General features: G+C 46.5%; 1 protein-coding gene across 7 annotated transcripts in view; it reads right to left on the minus strand.

Annotated features, from left to right (window-relative positions):
• PITPNC1 (phosphatidylinositol transfer protein cytoplasmic 1) overlaps positions 1-25,061 on the minus strand; it is a 274,075-nt gene that overhangs the window by 114,888 nt on the left and 134,126 nt on the right. For all 7 annotated transcript variants that reach the window (XM_043585056.1, XM_043585059.1, XM_043585058.1 and 4 more), the window contains 3 exons: positions 18,979-19,127; positions 2,563-2,651; positions 1,502-1,509 (listed from right to left, as the gene is read on the minus strand). In XM_043585056.1, the coding sequence (XP_043440991.1) occupies positions 1,502-1,509; positions 2,563-2,651; positions 18,979-19,106 (225 nt within the window). In that variant the 5' untranslated portion in view covers positions 19,107-19,127. The remainder of the gene's footprint in view (positions 1-1,501; positions 1,510-2,562; positions 2,652-18,978; positions 19,128-25,061) is intronic.

Genomic DNA, 25,061 nt, shown 5'->3' on the forward strand with positions numbered 1-25,061 from the left:
CCAGGCTCTGAGCCATCAGCCCAGAGCCCGACGCGGGGCTCGAACTCTCGGACCGCGAGATCGTGACCTGGCTGAAGTCGGACGCTTAACCGACTGCGCCACCCAGGCGCCCCTCTAAATTTTTTTTAAATAGGCTTTACACCCAGCATGGAGCCCAATGCTGCACTTGAACTCAAGGCTCTGAAGACCTGAGCTGAGATCAAGGGTCAGATGCTTAAGCGACTGAGCCACCCAGGTGGCCCAAGGAAAGACATTTTAATACCCAAGAATAAGGGATGTGATTTATTCTCCTAAAGGAAACTTTAAGTGGAATAAATTTAATTTTATTAACAACTTTGGATACTATTTTTTTCCTTTTGCAAAGGACCGGTGAGAATATAGTCATAGAGTCATATAAGTTTAAAAAACTGGCAACTGGGGTCACGTGCTTAAGAACTTTGGGCAGGAAGGTGGCAAAGCCAGAGCCAGAGGACACTCAGGCCTACCTGACTCCAAAACCAGTGACCCTTCTCCTCTGCCTGAGGAGATGATCCATCTGTCTTCGCCTTCCTTCTGCCATTCAATAACTATTTATTGAGCATTCATTATGTGCAAAGCACTGTGCTCTTGCCAAGGACACAATGAATCATTTTCCTCCACTTCCCTCTCACCAGGTCTCTTTCCTTTGATTGTTTTGATTAAGACCAAAAACTCAACTCCACTATAGCTCAGTTAACCATTTTCTTTTTTCTTTTCTTTTCTTTTTTTTTTTTTTAAGTAGGCTTCACGCCCAGAGAGAGCCCAGTGCGGAGCTTGAACTCACGACCCTGAGATCAAGACCTGAGCTGGGATCGAGAGTTGGATGCTCAACTGACTGAGCCACACCGGCAAGCCCCCATTCTTTTATTATGACAACCTGACCTGTTGGTTGTTGAGGAAAATGATCCAAATGAAAACGCGGTAACACGGTGATACTATAGGGTCTCCTTTTTTAATGCTAACTCAGTAATGATTTTAGAGGCCCTTAGGGCAGGAAGAAATCAAATGATTTTCATCAAGCCATCAAGACTGCCTAATCCAGAGCTCAGAGGAAAATAATCTGAATGAACGTCTTTCTAGTTACGAGGTTCTCCAATAAGTGATCAGATCACAGCCTTTAGGTATCAGCCCCGCCTTCTGTCAACAGCTATTATCATCACTTTAATATTGCATTTCTGGCAACTGCTCTATTACATTGAACGATCACCAGTAGAGCAGTCAAGCTATTTAAAAATACAAGCAAAAGTTAATTATGTAAGGTGAATATCAAGGCATTTCAAATTAACATTCATATTCTTGAACAAATGAGAACATGCGAGTTATTGCATTACATACAGCTATGTAATAGCCTACATTTAAATATTTCTGATTTGAATTATTCCCCTATTTTTTTATTACGTGGTACAATGAGAAAGACACAGGAAGTTCCAATTACTCCACTGTTCTTAAACTGACTATTTAAAAATGATTAAACGACACTTACTGTGTATTCTGGTCCCGGATGTTCATTTGGGCAAGAGGGAAAAGAAAAAAGAGAGACAAAATGATGATTTAGACCATGCTTATATGCAACCACACGGCTTATAAAACCGCAGAACTAACAAATACTGGTGAATTATAATTATTAAAAATATGTTAAAGAAACCTTCCAAAAACTGAACTTTCATAAATATCTCCATGTTTGCTCATGAAACTCTTACAGATGATACTTCTGTGGTTGGGCAGATAAGGACTGTAAGACAAGGTTCAATTAGCCTATAGGTTTGTGGCTAATTAAAAACCAGAGAGCTGGCATTATAAAAGCAGAATTAAAGACTAATAATTTCAGTGGAGCATTTCATTAACCACAAAGGAAATCTTTTAAGTGGAAAAGCAGCTTTTATAACCAGTAAGAAGAGCCTGTTATGATATTCAAGTAGGGTCTTGAATTTTCGTGTTTGAGGGACAGGAACCAAACCTTCCAAATGTGGGAGCACAGTTTCTAGTTCAGAATCAACACAGAGTTTATTATCATCCCATTCCAAGTAAAAGGGAAAGTGATCTTATAATTATCATATTATCCAACTGCAGAGGAAGTAGTTGGGGCAGAGAGACCCAATAGAACCTTTGACAGAAATTATAGTCAACGTTTTGGGAGAAGCTGTAAAACAAATCAAAGTAAACAAACTTGTTTATTTACAAACCACATCCCCAAATTACTTGGGGACTACGGAGGAAATAGGGAGAAATAGGGATCGTGAAAACTCTAGACATATTACTAAAAAAAACAACAACAACAACAACAAAAAACCTTTCACGTTCCTTCTCCACTAGCTATTTAATAAAATCACTTTACGAAGCAAGCTGGAATGGTTTAGTTCAATTCCTACCAGCCCCCACTAGGAAGAGCACTGATCTCAAAGGACGAAGGCAAATGGTGAAGAGACAGATACTACGGGGCTCTCACAGTCCCTGCTTGGATAATAAACCCTGAATCAGTGAAATCTGACTACCGCACTACGTTCTCTTGCTACAGGTGACGTGCCGGTTGTAAAACGGACTTACCTGTAATCGTGTAGGGATAATAGTTCCAAGCCTTCTCTGTAACGTAAAATATTTTGGGAACAACAGCTCTAGCCCAGCTGGGCAGTTTGCTAAGAGGAAAGGGGGGAAAAAAAAAAAAAAGACAATTAGAAAGAGTCTGTCCAGAATCTCACGTGCTCCCACACCTTTCTGGATAAACTGCCAGAGAAAGTGGAGGCATGCCTAGACAGCCCTTCTCTCCACGGGTCATCTCTTCCCCATCCCTCTGGTTTTCACCATAGTTCACCCTTTTCTGTGCATATTCATATGCTCTTTTTTTTTTTAATGTTTATTTTTTATCTTTGAGAGAGCGAGACGGCGCGCACAAGCGGGGGAGGGGCAGAGAGAAGGGTGACAGAGGATCCAAAGCAGGAGCTACACTGACAGCAGAGAGACCCATGCAGGGCTTGAACTCACGAACCACGAGATCAGGACCTGAGCCAAAGTCGGATGCACAACCGACTGAGCCACCCAGAGGCCCCTTCATATGCTCTTAAAATGTGGGGAGGCAGATGGCAGCCTGGGTGTGGGGATGGGGAACCTCATACGATTGTTAGCCTGTCTTCTTTGACCTGATCTACAAGGACATGAGGTTTCAGTGCCTGGAAGGTGCACCGTTGGGAGGGTTTGGCCAGCCTGGCCTTGGTCTCCTAGGAGTCATTGGGAGGAAGTGGTCGGACAGGATGTTTAAGACCGAATAGGGAGGGAGACGGAGGCAAATGTCAGGGCCGGGGGTCAGCTCAGCAATCCACAAGGGCGATGTTTTAAAAACGAACTAAAATGACAGACAGTAATGATTTTAGAGATATGAAGAATAACAAAACGTAGCCCCTTGGTGGTTGGAGTTGGGGGACTTGTGTCCCCTCCAAAGATGTAGCCACGTCCTAACCGCCAGCACCTGTGAACTTAACCTTATGTGAAAGCAGGCCTTTTGTAGGTAATTAAGGATCTCAAGATGGAATCCCGTTGGATCTAGGCTAGGCCCTCACTCCAGGCACTAGTGTCCTCGTAAGAGGAAGGAGAGGGAGATTTAGAGACAGGTATACACAGAGGGGGAGAAGCCAGGTGAAGACAGAGCTGGAGACAGGAGTGACGTAGCCACGAGCCATGGATTGCCTCAGACACCAGAAGCTGGAAGGGAGGCACAGGACAGCCTCTCCCGCGGAGCCCCCAGGGGCAATCAGCACTGCCCACACCTTGATTTCAGACTTCTGGCCTCCAGAATCGAGACAGGACAAATCTGCGTTGTTTGAAGCCACCCCGTGTGTGGGGATCTGTTAAGGCAGCCACTGGAAAGGATACAGTGATGGAGCCTTTCCCTGGAGCAGGAACCCGCGCAGCCATTAGCAGAAAACAAATTCTTAAAACAAAGAAAACCCAGGGGCACAGGTCTCAAGACCTTTTGTACACCAAAGACTCATTGAGTTTTGTTTAGTTTTATCTGGCTTTGTTTTCCTTCAGGGGCCAACTCTACAGCAGTACAGGCCCAGAGAATTCTGTAAATGCTATATTTAAACATATAGTACCCTGTATTCCTTAAATATGTCTGCATGATTTTATTCTACCTCCCTGCCCCCGTCCCCAGCACTATACCTGGGGGCTTTGTGTCTTTCCGGATGCTACCATTTTGTTTTAGTTTTTTTTTAAGTTTATTTATTTATTTATTTTGGAAGGGAAGGGCAGAGATTGAGAGAGAGAGAGAGAGAGAGAGAGAGACAATCCCAAGCAGGCTCTGCACGGTCAGCACAGAGCCCGATGCAGGGCTCAAACTCATGAACCATGAGATCATGACCTGAGCTGAAATTAAGAGTCAGAAGCTCAACAGACTGAGCCCCCCAGGCGCCTCCCTGGCCCCCACCCCATTTTGTTCCTTTCCCATCCTGGGGCTTCCAGCTCAAGGGTCTGGGACTCTGGGCCTAGCCGGACATCAGACCCCGAGAGGACACAGACTCTGAGCTCCTGAAGGCCCCCATGTTGACGATAACACTATGGGGCAGTTGTGAATTCCAAGAAAACGGGGCCATCAAGCTAACAGAACCCCAAACCCCACCCTCTCTCGGACATGGAGTTTAAACGACAACCCGAGCCAGAAAAATACTGTGCACCTCGCATGTCTTCTCGAATTGTTTCTCTTATTTCTGACAGTGTCCAGGACCCCCTTTTTGTTTTTTTTTTTAAAGACAAATATGTATTTTCAGTGGCCAGCCGGACCTACCCCAAAGCTCCGGGCGGCTCATCAGGGCCAAATCAAATGGGGGACCCAAGGCTTCCCCGAAGTTGGGGGGGTGTCAGACAGAGGGCCACCGCTCTCCGGTGGGCTGGGCGGCGTGGGCAGGAGCATTTTCTGCCCCGCATCGCGATTTTTCTTGCCGCTCTCCCGCACAACGTCTCACTCCCATAAAATCAGGTCTGCAGTCACTGCTCATTTACCTTACGTTCACACTGCTTGAAAGGAACGAGCTGCTTCCTGACGGGGGTTTTTATAGCTTTTGCCTTTGATTTATCCTTTCTGTCGCGGAAGCAGCAGGGCAACCAGGGTTGACGTGCAGGGTGGGAAAATCGCGCTGGGCTTGCTTTGCAGGAAATGGGCACGAGCACAACTCCCCCCGGGGCTCCCTGCTTTCTGCCCCAGAGCCCAGAGCGATGCGTGTCAGCAGGTGGTGTAGGAAGACACGGCTTCTACTCACGGGCAGGTGGCTTCCCTGGGCTGTTAATGGACTGGAACAGAATGGACTGGAACAGCATTGTAGAATCTCCCCCAAAGAAAGCTAGGCATTCTCTAGCTCGGACCAAGATCAAGTACCTAGGTCTCCCTACAAGCATCAGAGCCCATTCTCCACTGTCTACGCTGGGGGCGGAACCCCTCCCCATACGCATTAGGCTCCTGAGGCATGGCACTCTGGGGCCCCAGCCCCCTCCCTCCATAACTCAGACCCCAGGTCGCTTAGAAAGCCTCCCAGAAGAACCACATCCCCATTCGACAACCCTTTCCTGGAAGGAGACTGGCTGAAAAGCGCCAGCAATTTTCTATCCACGCCAAGACCTTTCCTATTTGTACGTGGTCAGGACTTCAAGCCCCTAGAATCTTTAGCTCAGGTGTTTCACCCACCAACGCATCCAGGATACGAAGCACTGGAAAAAGCTGCCTTTTCCAAAGCGACGCCCTAAAAAAACCCCACAACATTCAGCCAAGAGGGCTGATGCCACTTTATAGGATTCTTCAATTAGTCTAGGAAGGAAAACCTCTCACTACAAGCCATTTACCGGGCCGGGGGCAGGAGGCATTGGCAGAAAGTTCCATGATACAATATTCAAATATTTTAATCCCACTAACAGACTTTCTCTCAGCCCCCACTTTCCCCAGAGCACATCATTATTCAAATCATTTTTGTCTGAGGAAGTAAAATTTATTTTTCCCCGTGGCAATGATTTATCAGGGCTGCAAAGGAAAATGGAATTAAATTAGTCCCCACTGCTGCTGTCACTTTCATGATGTATACTGTCACACAGCCTCCAATTCTAAGGAGAAGTCTGTCACTCAAACTCACTCCCAGGTGTCAAACAAGAGTCTCTCTTCTGGAGGGGGGGCCTGGGTGGCTCAGTTGGTTAAGTGTCCAACTCTGGCTCAGGTCATGATCTCACAGTTCGTGGGTTCGAGCCCGGTGTCAGGCTCTGTGCTGACAGCTGGGAGCCTGGAGCCTGTTTCGGATTCTATGTTTCCCTCTCTCTCTGTCCCTCCCCCTCTTGCACTCTGTCTCTTTCTCTCTCTCAAAGATAAATAAACATCAATAAAAAAAAAAAAATTTTAAGAGTCTCTCTTCTGGAATGGTGGCACAGTTTGAATCATGTCCTCTTGATCCACTGGCCGGGACCAGACCTCCCAATGGCGCGTTGCCGAGACTGGGAAACCCGGCCTTGGACTTCAGTGGATATGGTCACTGAAACCTTCTCACCGGTTCCCTAGGTCTCCCTAAATTACAACTGATCTGATAAGAAGGCCCCAAAACGCAGGCATAACCTGAACTGGTCTCAGCTGAAGCGTGTTTATTTACTTCATCAAGAGCTTCCGGAACTGAAAACCCAAACCATCCCTTCTTTAGAAGCTTCTGGCACTTTACAATCCAGATTATTACCAGACTCGCCCTGATATCTAATCTCTCTTTGCAATCTAGGCTCGTTTGGGAATATTTTTTTGGCCCCAGGAGGTACTGAACATCATTAGGCCAGATGTGGTCTAAATGGAGTCTAATTTCATTTTCTCCACGGGGATCAGAGTTATGATGGTCTGCACCAGAATCTTTATTTGAGCTGTTCTACCCACCGACTCATGCGGGATACGCAGCACTAGAATCAACCACCTTTTGGACTTAAAACATTCCCCGCAGAAAGACAGCTCGTCTGGGTTCCCTTTGCTCAGGCGTTTCTCACAGTGTCCCTGAAATGTGTCACTGTCGATGCGGAGATTGTGCTCACATAAGCAAAGCCCACTTAAGGGACTTCTAAAAAGAACAAAGCTACCTTTTAGAACCTCATTTCCCGCTGGTCCAGGAGGGATGTTCTCACCTTTTCTTTCCAACCTGGCATTTGACAATTATTTGATAAGAATCGTCGGTACCCAGTTCCGCGTATGCTGATCTCCGATTAATGACTGTTCTGGCTGGTCTTTGAATCCTGCTCATAATTTCACTTACATGCCACCACCGCTCTCCCTACTTAAAAGAGTAGTTTGGGGGCACCTGAGTGGCTCAGTTGGTTAAGCGGCCGACTTCGGCTCAGGGCATGAGATCGCGGTTTGTAGGTTCGAGCCCCGTGTTGGATTCTGCACTGACAGCTCAGAGCCTGGAGCCTGCTTTGGATTCTATGTTTCCCTGTGTTTGGATTCTGTCTCTCTCTCTCTCAAAAATGAGTAAGCATTAAAAAAAATGTTTTTTAAGAGCAGTTTGCATTGGGATTCTGGGAAAAAAGGTCTGCCTGTGTGTCAGTTCTTGGAAGGCTGTGCTCGGACAGCGTTATGGTAACATGGCTAGCACGCTGGGAAGCACTCAAGGGAGAGGGCCACGTGACATCAGTGGCACTGGTCAGGAGTGAGGCAGAACCAAGGTGGCACGTGTTTGACTGGATGGACGTTCCAGTTCTTTTCAGATCCAGCCAGGCCAACATTCTGTTCCTGTGAGTTCCCATGGGAGAAGGTGAATGAGGAGCAGAAGGGAGCGATCCTGGCAACGTGAGAATCTGCAGCATGTTCTTAAGGACTGAGACGGAACGGAGCAGAATTGCATGGACTGAAAGGCACGCTGGGAGGAAGTCGCTTACATGTTCTACTTCTCCAGTATACAAAACACAGTAGGTTAATCAATCCCATTTATTGAATATTATATTCAATGCTTACATACTGACTATATATTTACATAGAATATGTAAGATGGAATATTCTAAAATATTTGACGTTCAGGGGTGCCTGGGTGGCTCAGTCGGTGGGGCGTCCGACTTTGGCTGGGGTCATGAGCTCACGATCCGTGGGTTCTGGCTCCGCATCGAGCTCTGTGCTGACAGCTCAGAGCCCGGAGCCTGCTTCGGATTCTGTGTCTCCCTCTCTCTCTCTGCCCCTCCCCCGCTCACGCTCTTGTCTCTCTCTCTCAAAAGTAAATAAACACTGAAAAATTTTTTAAAATAAATAAACATTAAAAAATGAAATATCTGATGTTCCCATACGTTATGGCCACTGCGCACTGTCACTCCCACCTAGAAGGTAAGATCCCCCAGGACAGGGATCCTTGCTCTGCCCCTGCTGCATGCCCAGCACCTAGGACAGTGCCTGGCATACAGCAGTCACCAACAGCTATTTCCTGAATGAGTAACGGTTGACTCCGAACATTCAATACTGACCATCAAGATTCTTTCAACACGGCAAGGAAATAAGCCCGCAGGTCAGAATCTTTGACCCCGACAATCTCCCTATGACCTGTTGCCTGGGCAGCGGGCTCTCCCCAGGCCACACACGCTCTGGGCACTGAGCTCTTACTGTGGGCAAGCTCTAAGAGATGAGACCGATCTGCTTGGCAGATCTGGCAGACCTGGGAGAAGAGAAAGGCAACGTGAGAGAAAGAGCCAAGCCCTGGCAACCAAGCTGGACCAACGAGCTGGTAGGCAAAGTGACCGGCGGGCGGCTTTGCTTGCCCAAACAGGACTCGTAGCTTGGGGAAGTTGGGCCCTCTCTTGCCCAGCGACACACAGAGGCCAGGAGAGTGACCCTGGAAGGCCAGAGCCATGGAACAGGAGAAAGGTGGTCCTCGTCATTAGATCGATTCAGGCATTGGGCGGAATCACCGTTATAAGCTGGCAACCCTCCCTGACGGGCAGCTGCCAGCACAGCCTAATTAATCCAGCAGCCGTGGTGGGGAAGAACATGACACTTCATGACTGAAAAACAAGCCTAAAAATAGGCTCCCTCTTTTCTCCCATGCCCCCCACCCCCATCCCTGAATCCCTCCCCTCCTGGGCTTCATGGGGAGGGACGGGAGAGATGCTGCAGATGAAAAGAAAATGCAAAGACCCACCCGCATCTGATTCTGGGAGACAGGTTTTATTTAGAATCACTGTTTGAGAGACTGATGAGTATCTCGCCTCCTTTCCCTGGATGCCAGTTGACACGGGGATTTGTTTGAAGCCAAGCCAAGAAATGCCACTTATTTGGTTAACTGAACTGGATCGAAGGCCCAAGGACAATCACCAAATGTGCTAACGTAGGAGAAGTAATGTAATGTTCCGAGCGTATGAGGCAACCGCCGAAATGAACGGTGCACCCAGCGGTGCCTCAGACGCCGTAGGGAGGGGCCCGAGGAATCCCCTCCCTGGGAGAGGAGATACAAGCAATAAAAGGACCGACGGCATTTTCGAAAGACATTAGACTCCATTTAAAAATGGGCAAAGGACAACAACAGCCATTTCTCCAATAAATGGCCAATGAGCACAAGAAGAGATTCTCAACGGTCATTAGTCATGAGGGGAAATGCCAATCGAAACCAAAATGAGATCCCATTTCACACCCAGGAGGATGGCTAGAATCAAAAAGACAGACAATGGCAAGTGGCAGCGAGTACGCGGAGAAGTTGGCGTCCTCACACATTTGCTGGAGGGAATGTAAAATGCAGCCACTTTGGAAACCAGCCTGGAAGTCCCTCTCCCCACTCACTGGCAGCCCGAGCCTGGATCGGAAACTCAGTGGGATGCTTGTGTTGGGATTTTGGAGTAAGTGATAGCAAGAAAGAAAAAAAAGGGACAATTTGGACCCATCCATGGCAGTCGTGGTGGTGCTGGAAGAATGTGGAGTCTGTCTGCTGCCCTTGGCCCCTCGCAGGTGCCCAGGCAGCTGCCCGTTCTCAAGCCTGCAGGCAGTTCTGTGGGCCACTGACATCCTTCCGCGAAATGTCCTTTCTGCTCAGGTCAGACTCCGAGAGAAGGCTCTGACTACCCAGGCTCTGAGTAACTCCAGTACGAACAGATTGATAAACCTATCTCTAAATGTGATTTGCCTTCCCATATGACATAAGGAGGGGCGCCTGAGTGGCTCAGTCGGTTGAGCGTTCGACTTCGGCTCAGGTCACGATTTTTGTGAGTTCAAGCTTCACGTCGGGCCCTTGTGCTGACAGCTCAGAGCCTGGAGCCTGCTTCGGATTCTGGGTCTCCTTCTCTCTCTGCCCCTCCCCGACTTGGGCTCTGTCTCTCTCTGTCTCTCAAAAATAAATACACGTAAAAAAAAAAAAAATTTAGGTTGATGTAAGGGAGAAAATTCACTCACTTTGCCGGCTCGTGAATGCGGGTTCACGGGACACAGATGTTCCTGCGTGTAAATTATTAAGTGGGCACTGTGACGTCTCAGCTAATGCCAGTCCAGCTCTCAGAACCCACTTCCCTGCGGCTGGCAAAGGGGTCTCCAAGATGCCACCCACACCAGTGTAAGAATTATTTGGAGCTGAAGATATTTGAGAATCAACAGTTGCAGGAAGATGCTTTCACTGAACTGCCCTTATCAGCATAAAAGCGGAGCCTCTCGAAAGAATTCAGCTGTCATAAATCCCCTCCCCAGGAAATTCACAACCAGGGAAGACTGACTCCTATCACCAGAGACGAGAAGTTACCATCGAGATAAGAAACTGGCTAATAAACAGCCGCTGTCACAAAACTATCATATCTCCTATCCACCCTCCTCAAGTCCCGTTTGTTTTTCATGAAAGCCATTTGTTTCTTCCAGAAGTGCCTTTCCCCCCCACCCTGCTCGCCCCCTAGTAAAATGGCATATAAGCCCCAAACTCTAACTGACTGCTTTTTGGGGGGCTCCCATGTACATCCATGAATAAAACAAATGTCTTTTCTCCCACAAATCCGTCAGTTTTAGTTTAATTTGCAGGCCCCCGCGCACTGAGCCTAAGGGGGCTGAGCAAAAGATTTTCCTCCCTGAACCATTCCCAAGATGGACGGATAGACTCGCAAATGCTAAACACTGTCAGCCCAGATCTTGCTTTGATCAGAAGGCAAAGGCCACGTGTTACTTACTAAGCGATCCTAATAGAGGAACAACTCACTATACGTTTAAAGTTCCAATAAGTACCTATTTAATGAATTTCAATTAGGAAGCGGCCTTGCCAAGACAGCAGTCCCATGACCTGTGCGTACAGGACATGATTAACTCAAGGTGGCTCCAGTGTGTAACAAAGTAACGGATCTGGTGTTCTTTTATGATTACGGAGATCCACATTCTTATTTTCTAGTATGTCGCATAGACATTTTTTCTTTTTCTCTTACTAAACCATCATCTCCCTGGTCCTAAGAGATGTGCCACACTCTTCCAAATATACCAAGAGTCTTTTATGTCATAAAATGATGGACCTAGTTCAGACTCGTGCAAAGAGAACAGAAAGTACTTTTCTCCAATGTCTCATTGGTTACTCATTTACGAATGCTGGAGGTGAGTCAGGATAATGTCTGCCAGTTACTTTGAGCATAGAAAATTAAGGTTGAAAAGGATCTGAAAGGGTGCCCGGTTTAACCACCTATTTGATGTTCAAATCTGCTCAAGGACAGTCCGGTAGGTGGGAGCCCCGCTCATGTTCAGGCATCCCCAGCCAAAGCATAACGGACTCTTAAGGCACCCTTCTGGGTTCTCACACACGCACTTAGATTCCTTCCTGAAACTGAGCCTAGACCTTTCTCCTGGCATTCTTACCCGTTGGTCTTGGTCCAGCTGGTCCCCTGGAGGTCGTATCGAATATGCATGTCTAATTCTCTTCCCACCTGCCTATACCATTACATACCCTGAGTCCGGCCTTTCCAGGTTAAATGCCCTTGGTTTTTTCAGTCAATCTTCACATCGTTGGTGGTTCTCTGATCTTAACATTCACATTAACAATTTTGGAAAAATTGAATAAGTAGAAGGGACTTGCCCCACTAGATACCAAACCTCATTATAAGGCTATAATAACCAGGAATTTTAGAATTATATTCTCAAACTCTATTTTAGAAACAACCCTGTTGGCATTTTAATTAGATTTGTATGAAATTTATAATTAATTTGGGAATTGATGGCAACTTTATAATACGGCATTTCCTATCCATGAACATTACCACTTGTCTAGGGTGTTATTTTGGGTGCTTTTGGTTTTGTTTTGTTTTGTTTTGTTTTTGTAAGCTTTACACCCACTGTGGGGCTTGAACTCATGACCCTGACAAGAGTCACATGGTCCACTGACTGAGCCAGCCAGGTGTCCCTGTCTAGGGTTTTTAAAAATGTCCTCCACTGGGATGTGTGGCTGGCTCAGTCAGTGGAGCATGTGACACTTGGTCACAGGATTGTGACTTCGAGCCACAGGTGGGGGCATGGAGCCTACTTTAAAAAGATAAAAATGTCCTCCACTACTGTTTTGTTTTGTTTTGTTTTCCTCCAAAAAGATGTTGTATATCTTGTAGATTGATTACTGGGTACCTTTAAATTTCTTTGCCTATCCTTTTTCTATTATAATGGATTTTTTTTTTTTTTCCAGAGAGAGAGAGAGAAAGAGATAGAGAGAGGGCAGGGGAGAGGGGAGAGGGGGAGAGAGAGAGAAAAAAATCCCAAGCAGGCTCCATCCATGCTCAGTGCCAAGCCCGACGTGGGGCTCGAGCCCATGACCCTGGGATCATGACCTGAGGCAAAATCAAGAGTTGGAGGCTCAACAGATTGAGCTACCCAGGCACCCCTCTAATGGAATTTTTTCAAAGTTACATTTTCCACTTATTGTTCCTGCTGTATAATAATGCTGATTTCGTACATGGATTTTATCCCCAGCAATCTTGCTGAATTCCCATATTGGTGTTAACAATATGAGAGTCTGGTCGAGTCACGATTTATATTATTACCATGATTATTATTGTTATTCTCCGAGGTATTTGATCTGCTAATGTTTTATATGGGCTTTTCACGTCTGTGTTCTTAACAGAGATTGGTCTATCAGTTTCCTTCTTGCACTACTGTTCAGTTTTATTGTCAAGGTCCGGGTGGTAGACACTGTCAGTTCCCTTCCCAGAAGTCTCCTCTCATTCCCTCCCTTTCTTAGAGCAAGATTATGCCTCTTGGACATCTTTCTCTCTCTCTGTTTTTAAGATTTTTGTTTTTAAGTAATCTCTCTATGCCCAACGGAGCGCGGTATCGAGGTCACAACCCAGAGATCAAGAGTCACGTGCTCTACCCTGAGCCAGCTGGGTGCCAGACTCTTCATCAGGGAGGAAAACCTTACATCTCGTTGGCCAGAACTAGGTCACATGGCCATCCCTAACTGCAAAGGAGGCCGAGAAAGAGAGCATGACATTTTTATCCCATGAATTATTTAAAAATTTTTCCATTTCTGAATGATGAGGAAGTTGACTTGTTGTTGTCAATTTCTTATTGTAGGGCTTTGTAACCAGCAAACAGGATCTACATGATACTGATATTCTGGTACTTGTTGAGACTGATTTCTTGCCTAGTGTGTCGTCAGTTTTTTGTACATTTTCATGTGTTTATGAAAAGCAGGTCGGTGGGGCACCGGGGTGGCTCGGTTGAGCGTCCAACTTCGGCTGAGGGCACGATCTCATGGTTCATGAGTTCGAGCCCCACATTGGGCTCTACACTGACCGTGTAGAACCTGCTTGGGATTCTCTATCCCCCTCTCTCTCTGCCTCTCTCTCTCACTCAAAAATAAATAAACATTAAAAAAAAAAGAAGAAGAAGTAGAAAGAGAAAAGCATGTTGGTACTAGGGTCTATTAATGTCCACTACATCAAAGTTCTAATTCTGCTGTTTACATCTGCTCTACGTGTGCTAGATTAATTTGGCTATTTGCTCTATCCATTTATTCAACAGGTATATGAAAATCTCCAGGGGCGCCTGGGTGGCGCAGTCGGTTAAGCGTCCGACTTCAGCCAGGTCACGATCTCCCGGTCCGTGAGTTCGAGCCCCGCGTCGGGCTCTGGGCTGATGGCTCGGAGCCTGGAGCCTGTTTCCGATTCTGTGTCTCCCTCTCTCTCTGCCCCTCCCCCATTCATGCTCTGTCTCTCTCTGTCCCAAAAATAAATAAAAAACATTGAAAAAAAAAATTTAAGAAAATTTCCAGTTATAACTTCAGGCTACCTGTGATTTTTGTCAGTGTGGTCCTATGTTTGTTGAGCTGGTTCAGTTGTGGGATTTAACTTACAAACCTTCAGTGTGACCACTGATATATTTTGCTTTATCTTACCATCAAAATTTATGTGTTTTTTTTTTTAAAGTTTATTTCTTTATTTTGAGAGAGAGAGAGAGAGAGAGAGAGAGAGAGTGAGCGGGAGTGAGCACAGAGGAGGGGCAGAGAGAGGGAAAGAGAGAATCCTAAGCAGGCTGCACGATGTCAGCGAAGAGCCCAATGAGGGGCTTGATGCCGTGAACCGTGAGCAAATGTCAACGGTCCAATGCTTAACCAGTTGAGCCACCCGGGCACCCCCCAAATTTACATTTTCTGTTTACCATGCCTTTTGTAGGCTTGTCTCTGTTCTTACTCTGCTTTCTGTCTGATGGATCACATTTTCTCTTGGGAGTTTTGTAGTGTTTCACCATTTCTTTAGAGGTCACCTTTACATTTTTGAATATGCACACATGCCTTAAAAGTTTTTAAATCAATCAACATTTGTCTCCTCCTCTTAAACAATATTAGCAACTGACAGTGTTTTTCTTAACGATAATTACCACCCTCTCATCTTCTATCATTGTCCGTTATTTAAATTCCAAGAGGATAGGCCCATTAGCAGGATTCTTAAAACATCCTATGCTGGTTCAGACTGAGATGTTTACCAATTTCTTGGCTTAGTACTTTTGGATCCTCCACTCCTCCTTCTTGGGCTCAATTTCCTTCTACTTCTAATAAAAAACCTTTAGTAGTTCTGTCCATGTGTGCCTCTGAGTGATAACCTCTCTGAGTACTCGATCGTTAGGAACAATTTTTGTACACGACTCTCAGCTTCAAGTCCCCATTTGTAGGGGCCCAAGCCCACATTTCCTGTCTCCTTATGGGCACCACATTCCCTGTATGTCAGTTCTGACACATCCCAGCATCTGGAGCCATAGCTCATCAGCTTTCCACTCTGGTTTGTGTTTCCTCTTTATTTCTTGTACCTGAGGATTTCCCTTTCTTTGTTTTGAGCCAGCTTTATATTGTTATATTTCATCCTGTGTTTGTCACAGGAGGTGCGGGGCGGAGGGTCCACATTCATCTCTTTAGTTTCTATTACTGGAAGTCCAGATATTCTATTTATAACAAATTTCCCTCTTACTAATGTTTATTATTCTCCTTTAAAATAAACATCATATATTCTGATAGAGAAAACAGCCATGACACAGACAGCTGGACAGTTCTTGCTCTGTTTCAGGAAAAGATCAAGGTTTATTTTTTTTACGTTTTTGTTTATTTATTTTGAGAGAGGCAGACAGAAAGAGACAGAGAGAGAGAGAATCTAGTGCTATTAGAGAGAGAGACAGAGACAGACAGAGGAGGAGGAGGGCCAGAGAGAGGGAGAGAGAGTCCAGTGCTATTAGAGAGAGAGAAAGAGAGAGAATGGAGGAAGGGCAGAGAGACAGGGAGAGAGAATCCAATGCTATTAGCGAGGAGGCTAATGTAGTGAGGGCTCGATACCACAAACTTTGAGATCAGAACCTGAGCTGTAATCGAGAGTTGGATGCTCTGGCACAAGAATAGACACTCAGGGGCACCTGGGTGGCTGAGTCGGTTAAGCGTCCGACTTCAGCTCAGGTCATGATCTCGTGGTTCATGAGTTCCAGCCCCACATTGGGCTCTGTGCTGACAGCTTGGAGCCTGGAGCCTGCTTCGGATTCTGTGTCTCTCTTTCTCTGCCCCTCCTCAGCTCACTCTCTGTCTCTCTATCTCTGTCTCTCAAAAATATATGAACATTAAAAAAATAAAAAAAAAAAAAGAAGAACAGACACTCAGATCAATGGAACAGAATAGAGAACCCAGAAATGGACCCACAAACGTATGGCCAACTGATCTCTGACAAAACAGGAAAGAATATCCAATGGAATAAAGACAGTCTCTTCAGCAAGTGGTTCTGGGAAAACTGGACAGCGACATGCAGAAGAATGAACCTGGACCACTTTCTTACACCAGACACAAAAATAAACTCAAAATGGATGAAAGACCTAAATGTAAGACAGGAAGCCATCAGAATCCTTGAGGAGAAAGCAGGCAAAAACCTCTTTGATCTTGGCCGCAGCAACTTGTTACTCAACGCGGCTCTGGAGGCAAGGGAAACAAAGCAAAAATGAACTACTGGGACCTCATCAAAATAAAAAGCTTCTGCACAGCAAAGGAAACAATCCGCAAAACTAAAAGACAGAATGGGAGAAGACATTTGCAAACGACATACCAGATAAAGAGTTAGAATCCAAAATCTGTAAAGAACTTACCAAACTCAACACCCAAAAACCAAATAATCCAGTGAAGAAATGAGCAAAAGACATGAATAGACACTTCTCCAAAGAAGACATCCAGATGGCCAACCGCCACATGAAAAAATGCTCAACATCATTCATCATCAGGGAGATACAAATCAAAGCCACACTGAGATACCACCTCACACCTGTCAGAATGGCTAACATTAACAACTTGTGCGACAACAGATGTTGGCGAGGATGCGGGGAAAGAGGATCTCTCTTGCACTGCTGGTGGGAATGCAAACTGGTGCAGCCACTCTGGAAAACAGGATGGAGGTTCCTCAAAAAACTAAAAATAGAACGACCCTATGACCCAGCAATTGCACTACTAGGTCTTTATCCAAGGGATACAGGTGTGCTGTTTCAAAGGGACACATGCACCCCCATGTTTATAGCAGCACTATCGACAATAGCCAAAGTATGGAAAGAGCCCAAATGTCCATCGATGGATGGATGGATAAAGAAGATGAGGTGTACATATACGATGGAGTATCACTCGGCGATCAAAAAGAATGAAATCTTGCCATTTGCAACTACGTGGATGGAACTGGAGGATATTACGCCAAGCGAAATTAATCAGTCAGAGAAAGACAAATATCATATGACTTCACTCCTATGAGGAATTTAAGAGACAAAACAGATGAACATAAGGGAGGGGAAACAAAAATAATATAAAAACAAGGAGGAGGACAAAGCATAAGAGACTCTTAAATATGGAGAACAAACAGAGGGTTACTGGAGGGGTTGTGGGAGGGGGGATGGGCTGAATGGGTAAGGGGCATTAAGGAATCTACTCCTGAAATCATTGTTGCGCTATATGCTAAGTAATTTGGATGTAAATTAAAAAAAAAAGAAAATTAAAAAAGAGTTGGATGCTCAACCTGCTGAGGCAACCCAGACACCCCAGATACGAAGTTTTCTACTTTTTTTTTTAATTTGGTATGTAGGGAACATTTCCTAAGCAATAATTTAGGAAAAGGCAATTGTCTGCCAAGGAATGGAATTTTCCACAGGTCTGTATCCATTTTCTTACATCATGCTCACTCCTCTTTGCTCTACACAGGTGATTCCTGCTCAGTATTTGATTTTCACCCTCCACACTAAGAATGCCAAAGCAGCACATTGAGAAACCGGTCTCTGTAAGGAAGTCATCCCCAGGCCAGTCCCAGAGCTCAGCTACTCTTGCGAATCGGCAGCTGGCTGGAGGCTGAACGGGTTCCAAATCCTGCGAATTCACAGCTCCTAATAGATGAATAAGATCAATCTCATTTGCATTTCATCGTGACTCAGGAATTCCCTGATACTGCGTCCCTGGGTAGATTAAAACATGTCAGTTTAATCAGCCCATGGCCTTCACTGTCAGGATATCGGCCTGAGAGATTTCCATACACCGCAGTGACAGGACCCAAATGCACCCATCGAGAAGGAATAGTCCACTTGAGCTTGCTGGAAGGTGGAGGCCATGTGGGCATGGCAGAGTCCCAGCGTGGCTCCTCTCGGAAATGTCTCATGGTCAAGGCACAAAGAATGGATAAATGTTCACGAGTATCAGTGAATAAACTGGGGCGCTGTCCAGCTATTACGTTGGAAATGCTTTCTGAATAGTCACATCGGGGCCAACAGGAGGAGCCGTAGGTGGGGGTAAAGAGTATGCACAGAAACGGGAGCAAAGACCAAACCAGTCATCCACTGGTTCACTGGAGCAGACAGTTAATTCCAATAAAATATATTTCCAGTGAGTATACAAATGTCCTGACCTGGAAGAGAAGAAATGGAAGAAAACGGGCTGGAAATGGGTATTGGGCGGGGAGAAGGTCAGACAAGCCCCGATAATCAACTATGCCATTAATGGTAAGAAAACAGCACGAGATTAAAGAATACGCTTTGCAAAGCAGAAACGGCTGTCCCGATGAGTGCTGGGTTATAATCCTTGCTTATTTACCCTTCCAAAGAAGCAACGGCAAGCGTTCATTGTCAGTTCCCTTTGTGAACACCCGAGTGGTCACCTGGCGGGAACGAGAACGCTTACCAAGTCAAGACCCCAACGGCACACTGCGATCTTTGGCACGTCTCTACAACCCTCAGGCAAAGCCATCTCTTTCCCGCTGCTAACGCCGAACCAGGGGGAGAAGACAAAGCTCTGTATTCCTTTAGACCAAATTTCATCTGAACATGTCATCCAGAGGGTGGGAAATGGAAGAGGAAAGCCCCTCCTCATGAAAATGCAGTTGGGGACTCTCTTGCCGAAGGCAGGGGACTCTGTTTTGGGGAAGCTACGAGACTGGTGGATGGAGCGGGCAAATGTAGTGACTTTTCAGGTCACCTTTTTATCCCACACACCGCCTCCAGCTCGGCCGTGGGGTGGCGTGGGAGAGCCTGCAGGTGGATGGCCGGCTGCCGGGACTTACCTGTTGAGATACACCCGCTTCTCGGTGAACTGCCCGTTGCCATGGTGAGGATCCTCAAAGGGCTCATTCTGGACCACCTCCACCCCTTCTCCTCGGTCGCTCTGTTCGTGGCTGTGCTTGCTGATCATGTACAGCTGTCCGATTTTGTACTACAAAACACACAGTGAGAGAAAGGTCAGCCCCACCGCTTGCCTTCGAAAACATCCCCCCCCAACTTCCACGGCGTGGCAAGCAACTACGGTCAGCACTTGCTGCCAGAAAAGAAGGCAGACACGTGGGCCTGGCGTTGTTTTTCCTCCGGAGCGGGGAGGAGAACCAGTTGTGAGTAGAGTGTAGATACGGCGTGTTCCTGTGAATGTTCTACATCACCCTGGTGATGCTTGCTGGGGTGGCTGGCAGTCTAAGCGGCGGAGGGGGGAGGGGTTGCGGAGCATCAGCCCTCCAGGGTTAAATGGTGCTAAAGTCCGATTTTGTTTGGCAACAAACAGGCCAGGACGTGTTATTTCTGTCCCTTCTCTGCCTAATTAACTGCATTGCTGGGCAGAAGTGGACTAGATGTCACCTATCTCTTCCGTCATCAGTCTCAAACTCTCCTGGAGTTCTCTGTCCCCTAGATCTGCAGTTCTCAAGAGTGGCTGGACATTAGAATCACCTCGAAGCTTTAGCAAACCCCAGATGACCGAGCCCCACCAAGAATGGAACCTGTCTTCTACAGACTGATCCGCAAAGAGGCGAATCTACAGAGTCTTTAACTCTTTTTATCCAATTGCACCCACAGTGTGGAGCCTTCCAGCCTGAGGTTCCCAGAAGCCACGTCTACTTACAGGAAAATGATAATAAGGAGCAACATACAATGGGAACATTCTCTGCCCTGTCTGCATTTTTCAACTGTTCCACTCTCCTTCCTGCCTCTCTGAAAACCCCAGGGCCAACAGGCATTTCTTCCCCCTGTGTACTTTCCACATGGCAAAACTAATTTGATGGAGGAGAGAGAGAGAGAGAGAGAGAGAGAGAGAGAGAGAGAGAGGAGGGGGTCAAATGCCTTTTGCAAAAAGGATGTCTGCTCAGAGCCAGGAGACAGGATGCTGTGGTCCTTCGGGCAGATTTGGTGTGAAAACAACAGACACACGGTGTCACTATCATCAAGGCCCCTGGGATGGGGAAAAGGGGCTTGGGTCTGTAGCAAAATAATGGTGGGTTGTTCTGGGTTGTTCCCCAAAGAGCCCAGGCCGGCAGGGTTGTAGGTCTCCTATCTGTGTGCCTAAGAGAGAGAAACAGATTTTAAATTAAGGGGGCAGATGAAATGGACAAATCAACAGTGCGGTCAATTCTAAGGCTGAGAAGACACACACCTCCGAAGGTCCCTCTTTCGCTGTGAGGCAGGGGCAGGGAGGGGAGTGTGAAGACGAGCTGAAAGCCTCTGGTCTGAGACCAGCCCTGGGGGCCAGGCCAGTAACCATGACAATGGGAAAGGCAGGCTGGGTCTCCTCAAAGGGCAGTGCCACGATTCTGTGCCATACGCCTCCCCAGGATGATCCTCACTTAAAATGCTTTTCACATGAGCGTGTATGTGCGTACATGCATGCACGTGCTGTGCACAATCGGGGGGAAGAGGGGGTGCTGAGGAGAAACACAGGAAGGGGAGAGAGAAACATCAAAGATAAAATCAATCTTTGAGTTTATTTTCAATCAGAAGTTTGACCTGGCTTCCCCTTAGTAACTCTGGCTCTTACTCTTGCTCATAAAGACTAACTACGGCTCTTTCAAGAAGGAAGACAGTAAAGGGGCGCCTGGGTGGGTCAGTCGGTTAAGCGTCCAACTTGGGCTCGCGGTTGGTGGGTTCGAGCCCCGTGCCAGGTTCTGCGCTGGCTGTGTGGAGCCTGCCTGGGATTCTCTCGCTTTCTCTCGGTCCCTCCGCAGCTTGTGCTCTCTCTCTCACACAATAAATAAATAAACTTTTAAAAGTAAAAACAAAAACCAAAGGCCACCAAGGGCTTTAGTTGGGGGTGGGGGAGGGGTCTGGCAGAAGGCGCATGTCTTCAGGAGCTCCAGCCCACTCCCATGTGAAGAATGCATGGCATTAAGGACAATGCCTGACACAGAAGAGCCGTCCCTGGTTCAAGCGCTTCTGCTCTGTGGAGACGGGAACGGGCCGAGGCGGCCGGCAGCTGATTCACCAGTGGCCAGAGAAGGGCCCGTCTGCTCAGCCTCATTGATCATTCCAGCGGCTCCTGAACGAGCCACTGTGGGGCAGACACCAGCCTTAGCTCACTAAGATAACGTCAGTCTGGGGGCGACCGACAGACGCTGGATGCAGTAGGTGACATTACTGGGGGTGGCGGGACACTCAAGGCCGCGGGACACTCAAGGCCAGATGCGGAGATGGCCAAGCGTTCTGCAGCTGTCGCTCCTTTCCCTCCCAAGCAAATCAGGCCTGCTCTGCTGGTTGTGACCGTCTGAGCTGGGCCATCCAGAAGCACAGGTTTTGCCGTTGTTTTTAAAGCCACAAATTAACTCACAGACACATGCACCAAGCAGTTTCTCAGTGACGCGGTAGAGGGTAGGACAGATGGTCCCTGAACCATCGGTCTCAAAGTCGGCAGACATATTCCTCAAAATGTTGGATCCCAGGCCATTCCAGTGCTTTGACATCCAGACCCTTGGGGAAGAGGCGGTTGGGGACCGGGCTCGGATGCACACTGAATGCTGAGAGCCACTGGGGCAAATTCGGCGAAGGCATTCACAGCACTCACGAGGTACCTGACGGTACTGAAGCCAAAATGTTCCATCTTTAGGGGACCCGTCTTTTCTTTCCTCCTGAATACCATTTTTTTGCAAGGCTGCATCCCTAGTTTAGTGAAAATACCACCTTCCTCATCACTGTCTCCAAACAAACTTTGTCAAATGAAGGCTGCAAATCCAAAGATTCAGAAGGACTCTTAAGACTTTTGAAGCCAGTGAACTGATAACAGATCCGATCACTTCATGCTCACGATGACTTCCAAATTAGGAAACTGAGTCTCGAGAGAGGGCTGACTTTCTCCGGGGCCACGTGGCTTCTAGGTGGCAGAGCTGGGACGTGACCGCAGGTCCACTGTTTCTTCTTTACCCACCTTCAGCCTTTGTTTCTCTGACAGGTGAATTGCTTTAACACATCTGGGCCTCACCATGATTTTGGGAGAAGTGATGGATGAGTTCCATCGCTTCTGAACTTTGCTATTTCAGAAGCCGAATAACCAAAGCCTGATGCCATGTGAAAGACCCAGGTTGTTTAAACTGTGCTCACATACGGACTTGTGGAGGAAGTAAGCTCTAACTTTGTAAGATCTATTGTTCTAACTCCAGCGTCTGGGTAATCATCATTACAGGCAATCACGATTCCAGACAGCTCTGTGCTGCAGGGCTGAGCCTCCGTGTGAGCCGTCATCGGAACAGCTACCCCAAATAATGATCTCTATTGTCAAAAAAAAACAAAAAAATCATGGGGATTCAGATCCTTCCCACTTGCACACAGTGCCACAAGTTTGACAGAGCTGCACAGTTTAAGAAAAGGCACAAACGTGGGGCGCCTGGATGGCTTGGTTGGTTAAGCGTCCGACTTCAGCTCAGGTCATGATCTCACGGTCCGTGAGTCCGAGCCCCGCGTCGGACTCTGTGCTGACGGCTCAGAGCCTGGAGCCTGTTTCAGATTCTGTGTCTCCCTCTCTCTCTGTCCCTCCCCTGTTCATTCTCTGTCTCTCTCTGTCTCAAAAATAAATAAATGTTAAAAAAAAAATAAAAAGGGGCGCCTGGGTGGCGCAGTCGGTTAAGCGTCCGACTTCAGCCGGGTCACGATCTCGCGGTCCGTGAGTTCGAGCCCCGCGTCGGGCTCTGGGCTGATGGCTCAGAGCCTGGAGCCTGTTTCCGATTCTGTGTCTCCCTTTCTCTCTGCCCTTCCCCCGTTCATGCTCTGTCTCTCTCTGTCCCAAAAATAAATAAACGTTGAAAAAAAAAAATAAAAAATAAAATAAATAAAAAAAATAAAAAATAAAAAATAAAAAAAAAGAAAAGGCACAAACGTGTCTGGGGAAGCCAAGGGTTTTTCTCAGTCTGTCCTATTGCAAACTCTCCGACTGGGCACAGTCAAGTGACTCAATATAGTTCGACCTCAAATCTTGATTTTAGAAAAGGTGACCCCGAGCCAGAACCTCTGGGTATATAGTTTATTAACTGAGCACCACCAACACCTGAAATGTCCTCCTTGCCAGAATTACTGGACCCAAAGTTTTAGGCTCAGGAGAACCCCGAGCTATGATTTTTCACTAAATTGCACCCCCACCCCCCGCCACCCCCCACCGCCAGTGCTGCACTTCAGAGATCTCTGCGAGGCCAGGCTCTCATATATCCCCACCCTAAAGCACCAACCAAGCGGCTGTCATCTTCCAACCAATCCCTGTCTCATCCCTTCCTGTCCCCTTTCTCTTCCTCCATTGGTCTCAATACCGTTCCTAAATATCAAGATGTGAAAAGTGGGGCAACCCTTTGTAATACACATGACCCATTCTGAATGGAGTTATTCCCCAAAGATATGACTCAGGACATCAAAGCCCCAGCCCAGGAATCAGAATTTACACGTGCGTTTGCCTTTGCCATCAAAATGGATGAATGCCACATAACCACATAACCACGGGGAAACGTCTGGCCCTCTGACTTAACATGATACCATGTAGTTTTTCCAGCTGTGAAATGGGCGCGATTCCTGCCTGTCTCCGCTCTGGCAGTGTGGAAAGAGGGACAAGCAGGGGGTGATACAATTTGGCATTCTTGGGACTTTCCCACGGGATTCACATCACTGTAAGTGCTCTGTCAAAACGCTTCCAGCTTTCTCCACTCTCAACACGTGGACCTCGAAGCAACTGCCTTATGATGTGCAAAGAGCCCGCCGAAAAGACAGTCTGAGATGTTTTATCTTCAGGTGCCCTGCGAGCTTCACACCAAGTGGTGCCAAAGTTGCCAAGTGCACACAGGAAGGGAGATACAATGAGTCTAGCTTTTCACCGCCTCAGAAAACTAGGGTCTAGAGCCGACTGTATTCTGTAATCCATAGCACAGCTAAGGCATCGGGACAATGTTCTGGACCAGCGGTCGGCAAACCGTGTGGGCTGTTTCTTGTTTGTTAAATGAAGTTGTGGTTGTGGTTGTGGTTGTTGTTAAATACAGTTTCAATGGAACACGGCACTACTCGTTCATTCTGTGGCTTTCGCCGCACGGCAGTAGCATTGAGTACTTTCAACACAGACTGCATGGCCTGGCAAAGTTGAAAATATTTACTGCCTGACTCTAAAAAAAATAAATAAATAAAAATAAAAATAAAAATAAAAATAAAAATAAAAATAAATAAATAAAAATAAATAAATAAAAATAAAAATAAATAAATAAAAATAAATAAATAAAAATAAATAAATAAAATAAAAATAAAAATAAATAAATAAAAATAAATAAATAAAAATTTAAAACTGACAGGGGCGCCTGGGTGGCTCAGTCAGTTAAGCGTCTGACTTCGGCTCCGCTCATGATCTCATGGTCTGTGAGTTCGAGCCCCGCGTCAGGTTCTGTGCTGACAGCTCAGAGCCTGGAGCCGGCTTCGGATTCTGTGTCTCCCTCTCGCTCTCTGCCCCTCCCCTGCTCACGCTCTGTCTCTCAAAAATAAATAAGTGTTAAAAAAAAAAAAAACTCAAACTGACACTTGATTCAGCTATTAGAAAACTTTTACACAAGGTCGAAACACCTTGGGCATGTGAATCTACTTTTTCAACTGGAAATTTTTATGAAATTTAAATTCAGATCAGATGCCACCGATGAAAATTTAGCATCTGACTTGGGATTGCTGTAAGTGTAAATGCACACTGGATTTTGCGGACTTGGTAACAACAACAACAACAAATGTTTTTACCCCTAATTTCTATGTTGATTACATATTGAAATGATAGTAGTTTGGATATACTGGGTAACTGAAATCCATTCTCAAAATGAACTTCACCTGTTTCTTCTTACTTTCATGTGGCTACTAGAAAAATTTTAAACCACTTTCAATGGAAACCACT

Source organism: Prionailurus bengalensis, chromosome E1, assembly GCF_016509475.1.
Source record: "Prionailurus bengalensis isolate Pbe53 chromosome E1, Fcat_Pben_1.1_paternal_pri, whole genome shotgun sequence".
Taxonomy (NCBI): Eukaryota; Metazoa; Chordata; class Mammalia; order Carnivora; family Felidae; genus Prionailurus; species Prionailurus bengalensis.